Raw genomic sequence first — 16007 nt, 5'->3', positions numbered from 1 at the left:
TGGAATGTCAGTTGGATGTCGTTTGCTGGGGCTGCTCTAACAAACCTCCACAAAGTGGGTGAATTACTATGATTATTTTGGCCACTTCTCAGGGCCTGTGGGATCTTAGTTCCGAAACCAAGGATTGAACCCGAGCTCCCTGCAGTGGGAGCGCAGAGTCTTAACCGCTGTACCATCAGGGAAGTCCAAAACTGGGTGAATCAGAACAGCAGACAGGTACTGTTCCCCGGGGCTGCAGGTTCTTAGTTCGCGATCAGTGTGTTGGCAGGGCCGGGTTCTTGGGAGGCCTCTGTTCTTGGCTTGCAGGCGGCCATTTTCCCCCTCTGTCTCCTACCGTCTCCTGTGTGGTGTCTGTGTCCAAATTTCCCTTTTCTTAAAATATTTATTTATTTATTTGTGCCTCTGCTGGGTCCTCTTTGCCGTGCAGGCTTTTCTCTAGTTGTGGCAACTGGGGCTACTCTGTAGTCGTGGGGCTCAGGCTTCTCACGGCAGCGGCTTCTCTTGTGGAGCGAGGGCTCTGGATGTGTGGGCTCAGTAGTTGTGGTGCACGGGCTTAGGTGCTCCACGGCATGTGGGATCTTCCAGGCCAGGGATTGAACCCATGTCCGCTGCGTTGGCAGGTGAATTCTTAACCACTGGACAAGCAGGAAACACCCTTGTCTTTTTTAAACCGAATAAAAATACACATTGGATCTTGCTACCCTTTCTCATGAAAACTTTTAATGGGACTTTCCTTGTTGTTCAGTGGTTAAGACTGTGCTCCCAACGCAGGGTGGGCATGGGTTTGATCCTTGGCTGGGGAGCTAAGATCCTGCATGTCACACAGTGCAACAACAACAACAAAAGCCTTTTCAGAATATCTTGTGTTCCTCTGAACTCTGTATCTGCCAAAGATCAGAAACAACCTGTGCTCATCAGTGGAGCATTGGTTACATAAAGTTATGATTCATCTAAGTAACAGAATGCCAAAGGATCAACTACACTCATGTGTACGGAAGGAAATAAACATACATTTCCACGCTACTTCAATTAAGAATAAGTACATAGAGTAAAAAATACTCAACTTGTGCTATTAAAAAAAAGAAAAAAAATACAAAGCAGCTTAAAGGCTCCCAGAATATGATCCCCAAGTATATAAAGCTACTGAAAAGCATGTTTACTAAAATGCTAACAGTGGTACCTATGTCAGGGCTCAGCATACCGTGGCCCATGACCCACCATGGGTTTTAAATAAAGTTTTATTGGCACATAGTCCTGCCTATCCATTTACAAAGTGTCCATAAGCTGCTTTCCCGGGGCCAAATGCTTGTAACAGACATCACATGACCAGCAAAGTAGAGCATTCTTACCACCTGGTCCTTTACAGAAGAAACTTGCTGACCCCTGGTCCATATGATGGGACTTGGGGTAACTTTTTAAACTTTAATATTTAATATGTTTATACTTCTGTCCATGGAAACAACCCCTGTTTCAATTTTTATTCTGTCTTGTTGGCTTTCCCTAGATGAGAATGAACTGGCAGTTTTGACTGAAGAGAATAATTTATATTATGGCAGCCTGGGAATCCAGTCGAGTTCTCTGATCAAAGTGGGTAAAATCCCCATGTTACTCAGTTGTTAAGGACTAACAGTCTTGTTCTCAAACATCTGATCCTTTTTTTTTTTTAATCTGATCCTTTTTATAAAGAAATTGCTCTAGTTATTAAAATAGCAGTTAGTCATTTAATAGCAATAATGATAATATAACATGAATTTTAATTAATTTGACACCTGAAAAGTAGGTGTCTCAACAAAGGGTATCTAAGACTTTGCTTGGCCTTTTTGGTTTCTTGTTCAGTCGCTCAGTTGTGACTGACTCTTTGTGACCCCATGGACTGTGGCAGAGACCATGGGGTTTCTTAGAGTTTTGTTTTTGGCCTGCCTTCTGTAAATATGAATCATAAGGAAAGTTAAATCCTCAAAAAAGAATGAGAATGAGCTGATCTCAGAAGTCACTCTTCGCTTAGTTTGCAGACCAAAACATCTGGTCCCAAGAGGCGGTCCTGATGTTCACTGACGTGGGGATGCTGGAAATACTGACCCCGCTTCCTGACGTGCTCTTTCCAGCTTTCGATTTCCAGAAGTGCCGCCTGAATATCCAAGCCCTTCTCATGGATCCCCAACTCCAAGCTGGCGTCTGCAAAGTATGTGGTCGTGACTTGGGGTAGGGAGAAGGTCAGTTTCCAGAAAGATATTAGACCGTCCATTTCCAAAGGGCCTTTGGACCCACAGCAATCAGTGGAATGAGAAAAAAAAAGTGCCATTTAAAAAAATTTGTTTTTGGCTGTGCTGGGTCTTCCTAACTGCTTGGGCTTTTCTCTAGTTACGGCGAGCGGGGATGTCACTCCAGTTGCAGAGCACAGGCTCTAGGGTACTCAGGCTTCAGTAGCTGTAGCACGTGGGCTCAGCAGTTGCAGCTTCCGGGCTTTAGAGCACAGGCTCAATAATTGTGGTACACGGGCTTAGTTGCTCAGCAGCAGGTGGGATCTTCCTGGATCAGGGATCACACCCATGTTTCCTGCATTGGCAGGTAGATTCTTTACCACTGAAGCCACCAGGGAAGCCCAATCAAGCACATTTTGTCCAAAATATCCTTTTATGATGGTGCTCCTGGGGCTACTCTCCAGTTGCGCTCTCCTCACTGCGGTTGCCTGTCTTGTTGAGCACGGGCTGTGCAGCACGGGCTTCGGTAATTGTGCCACACAGTCTTAGTTGCTCCCTCAGGAGGTGGGATCTTCCTGAACCAGGGATAGAACACATGTTCCCTGCAGTTGGCAGGTGGATTCTTTACCACTGGACCACCAGGGAAGTCATTGATTCACTTTTAAAGAACAGAGTCTGGATGGTGAGACAGCCACTCAGTGCTGGAGGAACCTCCACCCTCACCACCACCACCCTCACCAGGAGACCAGGATGCACATGGGCAGCGATGAGTCCTGTTGCCAGGAAAGAACATTTCAGTTAACTGTGTCATCCCTTAACCCCAGGTCTGGAACCAGAAGCAACTTGTTGGTTCTCTTCCTAGGACACCAGGCAGCCTACACACGATCTCAAAAACCAGGTTAAAAAAAGACAAGATGCAATTTCTCCACTTCTCCTCCACACCTTCTCCTGAGTCAGCAAATAGCACAGGGAAAGGGTCTCCTCATAACATTATTCTGGTGAATATATGAAAACAAAATGATAGAATATTGCCCTGCGCTGATGCTCAGTGTTGGAAGAGACAGCCAGCCATGCCACCAACAGAAGATGGATCACCCACTGGCTCTCCCATCTCAATTCTGCCCTAATCTGATGGATCCAGCTGCCAATCTGCCAGAAAAGGCAGAGCATGGAGGAACAGGTGTTGAACCTCACCAGGGAAAATCCAGACGATGGGAAATCTACAGGTTCAATGGCATAGAGGGACTTTCATGGTGGTCCTGTGGCTAAGACCCCACCCTCCCAATGCAGGGGCTCTGGGTTCAATCCCTGGTCAGGGAACTAGATCCCACATGCAACAACTAAAGATCCCCTGTGCAGCAAGTTAGATTGAAGATCACATGTGCCACAACTAAGACCTGGCGCTGCTAGATACATTTTTTCCCCTTTTTTTAAAGATGCCTAGGAAAGAAACGAAAAAGAAAGGAAGGGAGGGAAAACTGTAGGTTGAAGAGACTGAAAAAGACAATGTTTACAAACAGAAAAACTAAGTTACATCATCTGGGAATGCATTGTGCTATGCTGTGGTGTCCGACTCTTTGTGACCGCCTAAACTGTAGCCCACCAGGCTCTTCTGGCCATGGGATTCTCCAGGCAAGAACACTGGAGCTGGTTGCCATTCCCTACTTACTCCACGGGATCTTCCCAACCTGGGATCGAACCCGAGTCTCATGTCTCCTGTATTAGCAGGTGGCTTCTTTACCACTGAGGACCTAGGGAAGCCCTAGGGATGTGCACTCGGCAATCATTCTAGGAAATGGGGAGGGAGGTTGGAAGGAGGTTCAGGATGGAGGGGACACATGTATACTTCTGTATACACATGTATACCTATCGGCATCGGTATGCCGTTACATACTGATGTATGGCAAAACCCATCACAATATTGTAAAGTAATTATTCTCCAGTTAAAATAAATAAAGACATAAAAATCATTCTAGGAAGAAACGCAAGTAAGCAATTACTGCAGAAGTCAGGCGGGGAGCAGGGCAGGCTACTTCAGGAGAGAAAAAGGGCTGTGACTAGGGAGACCTCCAGGGTCTTCCAGGGGTGCAGGGTCTAGTGGGGAGTGGCTTGAGTGACAGCCCAGGCTGCTGCACCTACCAGACTGAAAGGGTCCATCCCTAGGGACCCCCCACCTGCCACTGGTCACTTGCTCTGTATTTTGGGGAACAGAGGCTTGATTTAATTGATCCAAAGATTGATGGATTATTGTTTTTTCTTTTTAAACATAATTTATTTCTAACTAGGTGGAGCTTCTGCAAGGGGAATTTGAAAACAAAATGTACACCATTGACATGAACAGCCAGTTGGAGTTGACGGCCCTAATGATACCCCGGCCAGGCACGTTACCTGTCCCACTAGTAAGGATACTTTATCTGTTTGACAAGTGTCTCAACATCTTCCATCCTTGGCCTCATGTCTCGTGCCCACAGTTCCCAGGCTCTGGAAATTCCCTAGCATCCTCCCAGAGAGACACTGGCTCACGAAGCCCCCCGAGACTTCTCTTCCTCCAGACACCAGCATCCAGGTGTCTGGCCGTGGCTGTCCCTCTGCCCACCCTGCCTCCTTTCTCTGTACCTCTATGCTGGTCCTCCAACCCCCTTCGGAGCTGCCCCAGACCCTTTCCAAAAATGCCTTTTCCTCCCAGCTCAGTCAGCGTTGGCTTTCCCGCCTTCAGGGTATGCCTGAGAAAAAGAGGGCATCCCTGGACCTGAAACCCAGGTGTCCAAACCTGGACCCTTGGGTGCAAGCAATCAAGCTGAAAACAGGGGAGTGGTCCAGTGTAAGATTCCAGGGGATGTCCAGTCAGCTGGGACCAGGGCCCGAGAGAGGAGCCGGCCTGGCTGCCGGATCTTGCCCTGCGCTCTCACCCGTACCCCTCAAGCCCCCTCCCTGCACAGGACGAGCCTCTCCGGGCACGAGGGACCAGTCTGGGTCTTGCGGCACTTCAGCCCCAGGCTGTCCTCACAGAGGGCCTCAGAGCCACAGTTAGGGGGTGTGTATGACAAGGGGGGCATATCTGGGGATGGAACCTGCAGTAGTATTTGCGGAGCAAGCTGGGTCTTCAGTCCGAAGGGGCACTGGGGTCACTGGTGGTTGCGCCCCCAAGCGGCGCCCTTCTGCTCCTGCCAGCGCCCGTACAGCGCATGTGTTTCCCTTCCCGTTTCCGAACCCCCCAGGTAACGGTCAGCAACCCCCACTCCCTGGGGCTGCAAGCGGTCATCTGTGAGGACGGCTACACCTACGATGGCAACACCAAGCACAGACTGGTGAACTCGTTGTCCCGCACCCACCCCGCGTACCCTTCCCCCAACCCCCACCAAACCCTTGGGCTGAGGGGCTCGGCCTTGACCTGCAGATGTCAAGGGTCACCTGATGATGTCCCTCAAGGTCTGACCTCCATCCGTCATCCCTCCCTTACAAACACTCAGATAAGGTGCTGCAGAGTACGAAGAAGCCCCTGCCTCTTCCCCACCTAGGCAGGTGACAGTCCCCCAGAAGAGGGATGGGAGGAGGCATCAGGAGGCAAAACGGGCCGCAGGGAGGGGCTTGACTTAAATATGGGTCTGGGTGACCTTCAGGCCACAGCCAGGGTCACAGCAGGAAGTCTGGACTTGACCCCAGACCACAACAAACTCTTTGCACCAGACCTTGTCACATCATAGTTAAATAGGAGGGGAAACTGATTCACACCCCACTGTGGGTCCCCAGGACAGAGGCAGCAAGGGAATGAAGGAGCTTGGGAAGAAGGGCCATTTCCATGAGCTTCTAGAAGGAAATGAGAACCAGAGATGGGCTGGATGGCTCCCAAGCTCCTCCTCCCAACTCCCCTACACCCCTCCATCCCCACCACCCACCCACACCTGGTCCTGCCCTCCTCCTGAACCCCACTTCAGGACTACCCTGGGGCTGCCCCACAGTGGTAGCTGCATTTTGCATTTTCTCTCTTGGTTCCACAGAACATTTCCCTGAAGCAACAGCACCACCGGGGCAGGGCTGACCCCAACTTCACCTCCAGGTATGTCACCACCTGGGTGGTAGTGGCAGGTAGCCCCAGGGTCTCTGTAGGGTTCCCTTAGCAGGAGCTGGGGAAAACAGGACCAAGATCCAGGCTCCCCTAGTCCAAGGGCAGTAAAGCAAGAATGATTGAAAACTCTTTAGAGAAAGACAAATAGCATATGATGTGACTGACTTGTGGAAGTCTGAAATACGACACAGATGAACCTATCTACAAAACAGGAACAGACTCACAGACACAGAGGACAGACTTGCTGCTGAGTGGGGGAGGGTGGTCGGGAAGGAGGGATGGATCAGGAGTTTGGGGTTTAAAAGAAAGTTTGGATACAGAAGCTGTTAAAAGAATGATGTTAAAACATTATATGCAGCAAGGTGATAATACATTTGGGGCTCAGGTGTTCTTTTCAATAAGCTATTGTATATCAACTAAAAAAACTGACTCAAGAAGAGGTAGAAACTAGAGGGAGGGTGGTGCCACCATGTCTGAGCCCATGGTTCTTGGTCAATATTCTGGACTGAATGGAGAAAAGATGAATGAATGAATGGAACAATGAATGGATGGATGGGTGAGTGGGTGGGTGGGTGGATAGACAAATGGGTGGACAGATGGATAGATGAATGAATAGAAAAATGAATGGATGGGTCAGTGATGCTTTTTACAGTTACACATACTCCCATTGCCTTGTAGCATAAAGAGACCCACAATATCTACCATCACTCTGGACATCGCCAACAAAGAAATTTCATGTGTGGACCTCAAGCCACTGGTATGACCCAAACTTCTGCCATCTCATATTCTTTGTCTTTCGTGTTCAGACTAACGGCAGCAGGCCTTCACTAGCTTTCCCCAAGGGGCTGGCTGAGCTCACACTCAGGATCTGGAAATGGATGCCGTCCTGTCCCGGATGCCAAGGTGGCTGCCCCTCCCCTTCATCTTCTCCAGGGCTGTGCCTTAGGACTCACCATCCTCAGAGCAGGTGTACCAGCTGGGAGTTATCACATGGGGGATCTTCGTGGCACCCCATACCTGGTGCAGGTTTTTAGGGAATGACTCCGTGAGTCCCAGGCACCTGGTCACCGCATCTCCATCCAAGCTCAGGGTCTCCAGTTCCTGTTGGGTTGAGTGTGACCCCTCGTGGGCTTTCACCGGGGCCAGGCTATGGGCGTCCTCACTGACTTGGTTCAGCATCCCCATTCACCCCCTTCCTCTCCCCTGCCCCGTGTCTCCCCACCTGCAGACAGCACTCATCTCAGTGGGGTGCGACCTGGAGAAGAAGATCGTCATTCAGAAGTGAGTGTGTTGGGAGGGTGGAAGTGAGGGGTGGGGAGAGGAAAGTGGGGCTTGGGGACGGTATGAGACAGTCACCATTGCTTCACAGTTGCTAAAGGTGGGTGACACCGCTGTCTACTTTTGTGTATGTTTAACATTTCCTTAAGGAACAGCTCAATAAGGAATCCTAACAGAATAACTTTGAGTTTCCTGCAGGTGGCTGCCCCTCCCCGCCATGGACTTGGGTGATATTCAGCTGTTCTTTCTGTTCCTTCAGCCTCTGCTCATTCTCTTTCTCCCTTTTAATCCGTGAGTTCTTCATTTTGATTACAATTGCTGAGTTTTTGTGTTTAATAACCTGCTGAACATTTGGGGGAACTTTGCCTCCGGTTACCGCAGGGAATGCAGCCAAGGAAAGTATTAATGCTTTTATGTATTTCAGAAAGTTCACATGTTAAATGGAAATTGTTTTAACTGTGTAAGTATTTGAGTTTATGTAAGGACGTACACACTGTGCTAAAAGTCACATATGTCTCAGTTTGTGTGTAATATTAATATGCAACTTTGGGGTTAAAGTTTTTTCTTAAAAAATTAGTGGTTTACATTTTAAAAAAAAAGAACAATCACCAGCATGAAATTGCCACACAAAAAAAAGAAGAAAAGGGAACTTCTGTGGTGGCTAAGTGGTAAAGAATCCTCCTGCCAGTGCAGGAAACACAGGTTCGATCCCTGATCCAGGAACATCCCACATGCCAAGGAGCAACTAACCCCGTGCACCTCAGCTACTGAGCCCGTGATCTAGAGCCCGGGAGCCACAGCTACTGAAGCCTGCAAGTTCTAGCAGCCCCACTCTGCAACAAGAGAGGCCACTGTGATGACAAGCCCATGCATTGTAACTAGAGGGTAGTCCCTGCTCACCACAACTAGAGAAAGTCCACGCGCAGCTAGGAATAGGAAAATCCAGTGCAGCCAAAAATAAATAAATGATTAAAATTAGTGGCTTACATTTTAAAAAAGAAAAATCACCAGCATGAAATTTTAAAAAGAAAGAAAGAAAGAACCCTGAAGATTGGTCAGATCACCATAGTTTTCCCTTCAGGCGGTGGTGTGCTGGTCAATGGGCAACAGCGAGTTCTGGGTAGGTGGGACGCCTGGTTTGGTAGCTTTTGCAATTCTTATAGTATAAACGCTCCCACTGAGCCCATTGATCGCCACCAACATGTCTCTACTGCCCCACAAAATTCCTGAGGATTTTATGGCTAGCAAGAGCCAGCCTCAGCGCTTCACTGCAAAAGGGCACTAATAAACTCAAGGGATGATTTTACCACATTTTTCCCCCAAAATGGAAACGCTTTATTGAATCAGTCAATGATGTATTTAGAATATATTGCAGGACAGCATTTTCAAACAATCTTTTCAAACCTTGTGCCCTAAAGAGGGTCGGAACATTATTTGCCACATGTGTAATGAACAAAAGACTTGTATCCAGGATTTATAAAGAATTCCTATGAATCAAAAAAAGAAAAAAGAAATGACAAACGAAGAGAAAAATATGGGCAAAAGGCTTGAGCAGGCACTCCCAAAAAAAGGGTGGGGGAAAAGGCTGATCAATACATAAAAAGTGCAAGAAAGGTTGTCCACCTCAGTAAGAAAATGAAAACGAAAGTGATACACGTTAGAGAGGGTTATTCACCAGCACAGTGACAAAGCCTGGACGGTAGCAGTAGAACTTGAGGGTGGGAACCCCCTGGCAGCTTCGGGAACTTCCAGACATAGCTGGTGGTGTTTTTTCAGCTGCTTTAGAATGTATATCTTTCCACCAGCAATTCCACTCATGCACATTTGCACTGACCCAGGTTCCAGAATGTTCTCAGCAGCATTATTCTTAATAGCTCCAAGCTGGAAGCAAGCCAACTCAAATGGCCATTAACAGGAGGATGGATAAATCAAGTGCAAAAGTTCTGATCCAACAGAATGTCACAGCAGTGAAAAGGCACGAGACAGGGTTACCTGTATGGATCACACAGGCATGGAATCAGGAGGCGACGGCGCCCACTCCAGTGCTCTCGCCTGGAGAACCATGGACAGGGGAGCCTGGTGGGCTGCAGCCCATGGGGCGGCGAAGAGTCGGACACGACTGCGCGACTTCCCTTTCACTGTTCACTTTCATGCGTTGGAGAAGGTGATGGCACCCACTCCAGTGCTCTCGCCTGGAAAACCATGGACGGAGGAGCCTGGTGGGCTGCAGCCTATAGGGCGGCGAAGAGTCGGACACGACTGCGCGACTTCCCTTTCACTTTTCACTTTCATGCATTGGAGAAGGAAATGGCAACCCACTCCAGGGTTCTTGCCTGGAGAATCCCAGGGATGGCGGAGCCTGGTGGGCTGCTGTCTATGGGATCACACAGAGTCGGACACGACTGAAGAGACTCAGCAAAAGACAGAAAAGAACACATAGCATGATTCTATTCTTTAAAAAAAAAAAAAAATCCAGAATCGGGGATTCCCTGGTGGTCCTGTGGTTAGGACTCTGCACCACTGTGGAGAACAAGGGTTCGATCCCTGGTTGGGGAACTAAGATCCCACAAGGCACGCAACAGGGAAAAAAGAAAAAAAAATCTGGCAAAAATAGACTATAGTCGACCCCTGTATCTGTGGGTCCCTCATCCGCAGATTTAACCAACCGTGGATGGATTGTGTTTACCTTCTAGGTTAACTGAATCTTCAGCTGTGGAACAGGCAGATGTAAAACTCTCACATACAGAGGCCCCCACTACGGGACTTGAGCACCCGGGGATTTTGTTATTTGTGGCAGATCCTAGAACCAATCCCCCTGCTGATACCATATTGCTTAAGGATATATGCGCAGATGGTAATGGTACAAAGATAAAAAGGGAAAGCATCATCTCAAAAGTCAGGAAACCCAGCTCCCAGATTTCCAAGTGTAACATCGTTCTCCAACCCAAGGAATTAGGGCTCCTTGGCGAAATGGCTGAGCCTAGGCCAGGCAGGGAAGATGCTAGATGAGCCTGGAGCATCTTAGAGAGCCCCATCCAACCAATGGGGGCGATCCGTGTGTCAAAGGGAACGATTTCTCGGTCTTGCACGGGGTCAGGCGGCATCTCACCATCTTCTGTTGCCCACAGTGAACTTTCAGCATGTTACCACGGAGTCCTCGACCCTGTGGCCCTTCAGGACAACTACAGCTACATCATTGAGAGGTGAGCCCCGCCCCCCAACACACAGTCACACGCGTGCGCTCACACCCGTGACCGTTTGGTGTGCATGTGCCAAAGGCCAATTAATTTTTTTTAATTAATTAAATTTTTGGCCATTAGGAGCAGCATGCAGGATCTTAGTTCCCCGATCAAGGATCGAATCCGTGCCCCTGCAGTGGAAGCTCAGAGTCTTTATCTCTGGACCACCAGGGAAGTCCCAAGAATCATTCTTAAATCATAATGGAAAAGAAAAAAAAAATTTAAAGAAAAGGGAAAAAGAATCATTTAAAACTGATACCATGCCAATTGATATCTGGCCAGCAAGGAATCCGAGGGGGTGAGGAGACAGGCCAGGGGATGGGGCCGGGTCTGTGGGGGAACCAGTGTGATGTGTGGGGGTCCCTGGCCCAGGTCTGCCCAGGCTCTGCCGCCTGCTGAGCCAGCCTCAGACCCCTCCCCAGCCTGCCACCAGCTCGTGGAGCCCAGCCACTTGCTCGCCCCAACTAGTGGAGTTGGTCAGACAGTTAGCCAAGGCGGGGAATGGGGGTGGCTGGCCATGGTGAACCCTCTATGCAGGGTGGCACACAGAGCCGATTCCACACTAGTGCACACCGCCCATCCCCCTGGCATAGGAGGATACTGGTGTGTCTTATATGACCTGGCTCTCCCCACTGCAATACAAGCCAAGAGTCCATCCCCCATCCAAAGTCTCAAAGCTGAAGTCAAAACTGGTGCTGCCAGGGCTTCCCTTGTTGCTCAGTGTTAAAGAAACTGCCTGCTAATGTAGGAGACACAGATTCAATCCCTGATACCAGAAGATCCCACATGCCTCGGAGCAACTAAGCCCATGCACCACAGCTGCTGAGCCTGTGCTCTGGAGTCCAGGAACCACAACTACTGAGCCCACGTGCCAGAAGTCCTGAAGCCCGTGTGCTAGAGCCTGTGCTTCACATAAGAGAATTCTCACCGCAGTGAGAAGCCCGTGCACCGCAACTAGAGAGTAGCCCCCGCTCGCTGCATCTAGAGGAGCCCAAGCAGCAACAAAGACCCAGCACAGTCAATAATAATAATAATAATCAAACCGCCCCCCCCACACACACAAAAGCTATTAACAAACTGATGTTCCTCTGCTTACTGACCAATGAGGCTGCAGCCAGACCTCCTGGGGGCACGAGAGTGTATGAATCAAGGTCTCGCAAGAGAGCGAGAAGCCACAGGATGTGTGAGAGAGATAGACACACAGAGCAAGATAGAGACACACACAGAGTGACCGCCAGAGATTCACTTTAAGATTCACTCCTGACTATGGAGGTTCGGGGGAGGCTGAGGGGCTGGCAGCTCTGGCACAAGTTGCCGTTCTAGTTCAAGGCCATCTGCAGGCAGACTTCCTCCTCACTGGGGGAGGCCCTTTGTTCCACTCAGGCCCTCCGGCTGCACCCATTAGGGCAAGCACTGCTTTCTCAGCCCCAGAGAACAAGCTCACAGAAACATCCCGAAATGCATCTGCCCACAATCAAGTGCCACAGCAGAGCTCAGAGGACCTAGAAGGTCAACCACCACCCACGGGGGCATCCCAGGGGTCATGTTGACAATGGCTGTGAGTCCCCTGCTCAGACACCCCTCCACGGCTGTGGCCGGCCCCATCTGCAGAGAGGAAGCAGGGCGGTGGGTGGCTGGACATCTGGGCGCCTGGGGAAGCTCACCCATGTCTCTGTCCTTCCCACAGGGAAGCCTATGACCCCAACTTCCAGGGGCAGCAGGCCAAGGAAGACCTGGAGGTGCATTACCCCTATGAGAAGCTGGGCTGCCCCCTCCTCGCCTACTATGACATCCCGTGGAAGCCGGTGGTAGAGCTGTGAGACCCCCCCAGACCCCCCCAATCCCCCACCATCCTCCCCACCCCTCTGCCCAGGCTGCATCCTCACCCTTTTTTCCTCCACAGCTCCCAGCTTCGATACCTTTCCCCTTCCCTGTCTTAACTCGGTGGCTTTAACAAAACACACCAGGGACTGGACTGGTTTGTGGGCGTGGTAGTGGGGGCACACACGGGCACTGACTTTCTCACAGTCCTAGAGGCTGGAAGTCCAAGATCAAGGTGTCTTGCGGTGTCTCAACCTCTTCCCATGGCACCAGGGCCTACCCTTAGGACTTGCTCCATCTCGATCACCTCATTAAAGCTTCCAATTCCAAATATAGTCACATTTTGGGGGGTTAGGACTTCACATAGGAATTTGCGGGGGCACCTTTTAGGTGCACTCACTCTGGCCCCTTCCATGAATTCTGTCTTCTTTGATCTGATCCCACCCCCAACCTGCCCCCAACCTGCCCCCAACCTGCCCCCACTGAGGATCATTGAACTAAATTGTTGACAACTGAATGATGAAGTTGGTGATGGACAGGAAGGCCTGGCATGCTGCGGTTCATGGGGTCGCAGAGAGTCGGACACGACTGAGCGACTGAACTGAACTGAATGATGGTGGGGCCCTCAAACATGTGGAAACATTTAGGTTCATTAAAGCATCTCCAGAGGGACTTCTTTGGTGGTCCAGAGGTTAAGACGCCATACTTCCAGCACTTTCACTGCACAGGCTCGGGTTTGATCCCTGGGTCCGGAAGATCTCCTGGAGGAGGGCATGGCAACCCACTCCAGGATTCTTGCCTGGAGAATTCCATGGATAGAGGAGCCTGGCGGGCTACAGTACATAGGTTCGCAAAAAGTCGGACATGACTGAGGCAATTAACACTCAACTTTCCCATCAGAGGAGGGTGTAAGCCCCAGCCTGGCAGGAGACAAATGTGCATTCAAAAATAAGAATTGGGGGGCACGGGGGCATGGGGTTTGGCTGCACAGCTTGCAGGATCTTAGTTCCCCAACCAGGACTCAACCCTGGGTCCCCAGCAGTGGAAGCTCAGAGCCCTGACCACTGGACCATCAGGGAATTCCCTCAAAATTAAGGATTTAGAACAACTCTAATTCATCACCCTAGAATACCTGCAGGTGCCAGAATTAAATCAACACCTGCTCTCCCACCTTATCCTCACCCGGTCAGTGCCCGCTGTCCCTACCTGCCACTGGGAATCAGGGTTGAATGTCCCAGAGGCGTCAGCTTGGGGGTGGTGGTGGGAGAAGGCGTCCGCCCCCAGACGAGATGGTTTCACCAGCCCGGCATAGCTGGGCCCCCTGGCCTCCCACAGCCTCGCCTGTACGTGCCTTGTCCCAGGTGGCGCGAAGGCAAGTTCCAGGAGGTGGTGGAGGCCGAGTATGTCCTGCTGGAGATGAACGGGCTGTTCACCTACACGTACTCCCTGACGGCCGGCACGGCAGGCTGCAGTGCCCAGCCGCAGAACTGGACCACCATCACCCAGATGGCTGGCAACACAGCGCCCTTCTCCTGGGACCGTGAGGTAAGGCCTGCGCTCTTGAGTAGTCCCAGGGCAGGCGACTTCCGGTCATGCGCAGTGTGTGCTGGGAGCCGGCTCGACCTGTTCAGGCTGTTGCTAACCGAACACCAGAGACCCCAGGGGCTTTTAACAGCAGCATGGGTTTCTCACGGGTCTTGGAGGCTGAAGTTCAACATCAAGGTGCCAGCAGATTTGGGGTCTGGTTCATGGGTGACGCCTCCTGTGTCCTCACAGAGCAGAAGGGGTGGGGGAGCTCTTCCAGATGCCTTTGCGCCCAGGTATGTGTTCAGTCCTGTCCAACTCTGCAACCACGTGGACTGTGGCCCCGCTGCCGCCCGCCCCGCCCCCCTCTCCCCCCAGGGCTCCTCTGGGCCTGGGATTCTCCGGGAAAGAATACTGGAGTGGGTTGCCATTTCCTGCTCCAGGCCCAGGTCCCTTTATAAGGACACAGAACAACTGACTGGTTCAAAATTGGGAAAGGAGTACAACAAGGCTGTATATTGTCACCCCACCTATTTAACTTAAATGCAGAGTACATCATACGAAATGTCAGGCTGGATGAATCACAAGCTGGAACCAAAATTGCTGGGAGAAATATCAACAACATCAGATAGGCAGATGATACCACTCTGATGGCAGAAAGTGAAGAGAAACTAAAGAGCCTGTTGATGAGGGTGAGAGAGGAGAGTGAAAAAGCTGGCTTGAAACTCAACATTCAAAACACTAAGATCATGGCATCCGGTCCCATCACTTCATGGCAAATAGAAGGGGAAGAAGTGAAAGCAGTGACAGATCTTATTTTCTTGGGCTCCAAAATCACTAAGACAGTGATTGCAGCGGTGAAATTAAAAAGACACTTGCTCCCTGGAAGTAAAGCTGTGACAAACTTAGCGTATTAAAATGCAGAGACATAACTTTGCCGACAAAGGTCGGTATAGTCAAAGCTATGGTCTTTCCAGTAGTCATGTACAAACGTGACAGTTGGACCATATGGAAGGCTGAGGGCCAAAGAATTAGTGCTTTTGAACTGTGGTGTTGAAGACTTTTGAGAGTCCCTTGGACAGCAAGGAGATCAAACCAGTCAATCCCAAAGGAAATGAACCTTGAATATTCATTGGAAGGACTGTTGCTGAAGCTCCAATCCTTTGGCCACCTGATGCGAAGAGCCAACTCATTGGAAAAGACCCTGATGCTGGGAAAGATTGAAGGCAAAAGGAGAAGGAGGTGACAGAGGCTGAGATGGTTAGACAGCATCACCACTCAACGGACATGCATTTGAGCAAAGTCCGGAAGATAATGAAGGACAGAGGAACCTGGCTTGCTGCAGTCCATGGGGTTCCAAAGAATGGGACACGACTTAGTGACTGAACGACAAAATCTCCTTCAGGAGTACTCCACCACTATGACCTGCTGCCTCCCAAAGGCCCCGCCTCCTAATTCATCACCTTTGGGAGTATGTACAGTTCAACAGATGACCTCTAGTTGGTTGACACAAACATTTAGTCCCTGAATAGCTGGGGTGTTGGATGCTGGTAATGTAAGATGCACAAACCCTTTGGGAACCTCTACCACGGGAATGACCAGACGATCAGAGATGTCAGGACCAAGGCGTTCATGGGGCACACTGCTGATGACGTGCAAAACTCTGAAACCATCCAAATGCCCATTATGTAAGGGGCTGATTATATTTACGGTTCTGCTCAGCGATTGTTTCTATTATGCGCGTTGGTACACGACTGACAAAGAGGGGTCTGGTGATAGTGAAAGGAACACGTCGATTTTGTCCTGGTGCGGAAGGGGAGCTTGTGCGCAGTAGTTTCCAGCGCCATCCACCTTTCAACACCAAGGGCGCGAACACAG

At 50.2% G+C, this 16007-nt stretch overlaps 1 protein-coding gene across 1 annotated transcript in view; it reads left to right on the top strand.

Moving 5' to 3' along the window:
* CATSPERD (cation channel sperm associated auxiliary subunit delta) overlaps nt 1-16007 on the top strand; it is a 38346-nt gene that overhangs the window by 17590 nt on the left and 4749 nt on the right. The window contains exons 11-21 of the mRNA XM_055546695.1: nt 1505-1587; nt 2006-2182; nt 4487-4600; nt 5420-5509; nt 6200-6258; nt 6946-7024; nt 7496-7548; nt 7744-7836; nt 10674-10748; nt 12472-12600; nt 13967-14150. Of these exons, the coding sequence (XP_055402670.1) occupies nt 1505-1587; nt 2006-2182; nt 4487-4600; nt 5420-5509; nt 6200-6258; nt 6946-7024; nt 7496-7548; nt 7744-7836; nt 10674-10748; nt 12472-12600; nt 13967-14150 (1136 nt within the window). The remainder of the gene's footprint in view (nt 1-1504; nt 1588-2005; nt 2183-4486; nt 4601-5419; nt 5510-6199; nt 6259-6945; nt 7025-7495; nt 7549-7743; nt 7837-10673; nt 10749-12471; nt 12601-13966; nt 14151-16007) is intronic.

This window comes from Bubalus kerabau, chromosome 1 (assembly GCF_029407905.1).
Source record: "Bubalus kerabau isolate K-KA32 ecotype Philippines breed swamp buffalo chromosome 1, PCC_UOA_SB_1v2, whole genome shotgun sequence".
NCBI classification, from domain to species: domain Eukaryota; kingdom Metazoa; phylum Chordata; class Mammalia; order Artiodactyla; family Bovidae; genus Bubalus; species Bubalus kerabau.
This window is presented reverse-complemented; position numbering and strand designations above follow the sequence as displayed.